The sequence below is a fragment of the Otolemur garnettii genome, unplaced genomic scaffold (genome assembly GCF_000181295.1).
Source record: "Otolemur garnettii isolate 467f Iridium unplaced genomic scaffold, OtoGar3 scaffold00211, whole genome shotgun sequence".
Lineage (NCBI taxonomy): Eukaryota > Metazoa > Chordata > Mammalia > Primates > Galagidae > Otolemur > Otolemur garnettii.
The window spans coordinates 2035047-2038251 of NW_003852606.1; the positions used below are offsets into that span (position 1 = coordinate 2035047).

The 3205-nt window shown below is 48.2% G+C and overlaps 1 protein-coding gene across 1 annotated transcript in view; it reads right to left on the reverse strand.

The window, feature by feature from the left end:
* The window catches only part of SULT2B1 (sulfotransferase family 2B member 1), a 48588-nt gene that overhangs the window by 23371 nt on the left and 22012 nt on the right, over positions 1 to 3205 (reverse strand). The window contains exon 2 of the mRNA XM_003801560.1: positions 1289 to 1431. Within this exon, the coding sequence (XP_003801608.1) occupies positions 1289 to 1431 (143 nt within the window). The remainder of the gene's footprint in view (positions 1 to 1288; positions 1432 to 3205) is intronic.

Genomic DNA, 3205 nt, shown 5'->3' on the forward strand with positions numbered 1-3205 from the left:
AACATTTTTTTAAATTGAGACAGAGTCTCACTAGTTGCCCTCGATAGAGTGCTGTGGTGTCATAGCTCACAGTAACCTCAAGCTTTTGTGCTTAAGCGATTCTCTTGCCTCAGCCTCCCAAGTAGCTGGGACTACAGGTGCCCACCACAACGCCCGGCTATTAAAATTTTTTTTCTAGTGTGGCAGTCAATGTGTTAAATAAGGTCTGTTTACTGCCAAGAATTGAGAGACTGTTGCTCTTGGTCACAGAGCATCAGTAAGTAGCACTTAAATGACTGAATGGGGAAAATGAGGATCATTCCTTTCTCCTTCCTTTTTTCCTTTACTGCCTTCCTTCCTTTCCCTCCTTCCTTATCTCCTCTCCACCTGCATTATTCCCTCCCTCCTGTCCACAAATATGTATTAAATATTTATTAGGGCCCAGGCATTGTTCTAGGCTCAAAGAATACAGTAGCTCTCAAGACAGACTGAAATATCTGCTCTTGTGGGGCTGATGTTCTAGTGGGGGAAACCAGGGAACACATCAGCAAATAAAAATATGATACAGTGGCTGAAAGCAATAAATGCTAAGAAGGAAAGTGAGGACCGGGCCAAGCACGGGGGCTCAGGCTTGTAATCCCAGCACTCTGGGAGGCTAAGGTGGGTGGATTGCTTGAGCTCAGGAGTTTAAGACTAGCCTGAGCAAGAGTGAGACCCTGTCTCTACTAAAAATAGAACAACTAGCTGGGTGTGGTGGCACATGCCTGTAGTCTCAGCTTCTTGGGAGGCTGAGGCAAGAGGATCACCTGAGCCCAATAGGCTAAGGTTGCTGTGAGCTATCATGATGCCATGGCACTCTACCTAATGAGACAGAGTAAGACTCTGTTTCAAAAAGAAAAAAAAGGCTCGGCACCTGTGTCTCAAGCAGCTAAGGTGCCAGCCACATACACCTGAGCTGGTGGGTTCAAATCCAGCCTGGGCCTGCCAAACAACGACAGCTGCAACCAAAAAAAAGGAAGAAAAGGAAAGGAGAGGGCGAAAGGGACAGGGAGGGACAGAATGGGGGCAGTTCTCAGCCAAGGAGGTCAGAGAAGGTGGAAGTGCTGTGAGACCCCATGAGGAGGAGGGTATGGAGTGAGCCAGGCAGTATCTGGAGAAGGTGCCCATGGCAGGGGCACTGGCCATTGCAAAGGCCAAGTTCACCTGGGTTCTGAACACTCCCAAGACCCCCTTCTTTGCCCCTGTTTCCTCATAGTGCCCTTCTTATCTTCTGTCCTCCTGTCCCCCTCATTCTCAATCCAGCAGGTACCTGACTTGGGGTAGGTGATGATGAAAATGTCGTCATCTCGCACATCCGGGGCATTCTCCGCGAAGCTGACACTCTCAGGTGAGTACAGGCCGACAGGGAAGAGGATGCCTTTGTACATGAAGTATTCACCTGGCAACTTCTGGCTGTAAGAGGGTGAGGGAAATGCCATGAGGGACAGCAAGGAGGTGGACGAGGGGTCCCCACTCAGGCCATGCCACTCAAGCCCTGGCAAAGGGCTTCCTCCCTCTGAGCCTCAGGTCCTCATCTGCAAAGTAGGGATGGCTCGCTAGGCAGTGGTGGTTATTATTACCCCAATTTTATGGATGAAGAAAGTGAGGCACAGAGAGGTTGAGTGACTTTCCCCATGCCATGCAGGGGGTGGGGCATTGGACACTTTGCATCTGCAGAATGGGTCTCTGCACCTTCCCTCCATTTACTCTTCACCCCAGCCCTCAAGGGGGATGCTAAGTCACCACCCATTTTACAAAAAGTCCCTGGTCACACCTGCAAAGCTATGGAGCAGCTGAGCCCACACATGAAACCCAGACTCCCAGACTCTGAGTGACCATGAGCGTGAAGCTCTGAGCCCCTCACCTGAGCTGTCTTTCCAAAGCCCTGCAATGTGTTCACATACCCAGATGAGTAAAAATTTCCAAAGCAATTGGTTAAGTTTGTGGTCTCTTTCCACCCCAACTTCCCCATGGGCTCTTGCCTGTGGCTCGGAAAGGGACAGGGATTTGGGGGACTTGACTAAGGGTAAGCAAAGTTGGGGATACCTTTTGCTGGGCTTTCGTGGGCTACTTCTAAGGCCTGCAGTCACTTCTGTACACAGTTAAGCTACCAGAAACCAACTGTGCAGGAAATGCTTCCAGGAACACTTGTGGGACACAGGGACACCAAGTTGGGGACATGCCCAGCCCAACACCTCATCAAGTACACAGTGGAAAAGGAGACATAGATTTGAGGTGGGTGCAGCCAGAGCGAGTTTGTTATTTTTTCTGGGATGTTTGGAGGTATTTGTCAGCTTTCAAAATGAAACAATTTGCTGTGGTTTCTTTCCTGTTTGAAACAAACATTCCTTGTATCTACTGTTGTAGTCACAGGAAATGAGTCTTTTTGAAAGGAGAACTCCCTCCAAATGTTATAAGCCTTAGCCTCACAAATTGCAGATCACTGGTCTTTTCCACTATGCTGTGCTACTTTCCATTTGTGTCCCTTTATGGCACACTTAGGACGATACACTGAACTTAAAAAAATATTGTGGGTAAGTAGGTTATATTGTCTATGAATTTCATTTCAGAACAGTCGAGAGGATGCTACAAACATTTGTTATATAAAGGAGGTTTGGGTCAGACCATACAGATGAAACTCAGAAACATGATGTTGGTGGGAGATGCAGGACACAGGAGTCTACACAATAGGATTTCAACTATGAGAAATTCAAAACCAGGAAAAAGTCATCTGCAGCGTTAGAGGGCAGGAGGGTGGTTATCCTTGTCAGTGTGGATGGCTGAGAGGGCAGATGGGGGGCTGTTATACAGAGTGCCCACTTTGCAAAATTCACTGAACTATCGACTAAGCTCTGTAAATGGCACTCATGTGAGTTTTACTTAGATAAAGCATTCAGTGGGCCAGGCAAGGTGGCTCATGCCTCTAATCTTGGCACCATGGGAGGCTTGCGTGAGCTCAGGAGTTTAAATCCAGCCTGACCACCAGTCTGACCAGCCTGTTTTTGTTTTTTTGTTTGTTTTTGAAACAAAGTCTTACTTTGTCGCCCTCGGTAGAGTGCTGTGGCATCACAGCTCACAGAAACCTCCAGCTCTTGGGCTTATGTGATTTTCTTGCCTCAGCCTCCCAAGTAGCTGGGACTGCAGGTGCCCGCCACAACACCTGGCTATTTTTTTGTTGCAGTTTGGC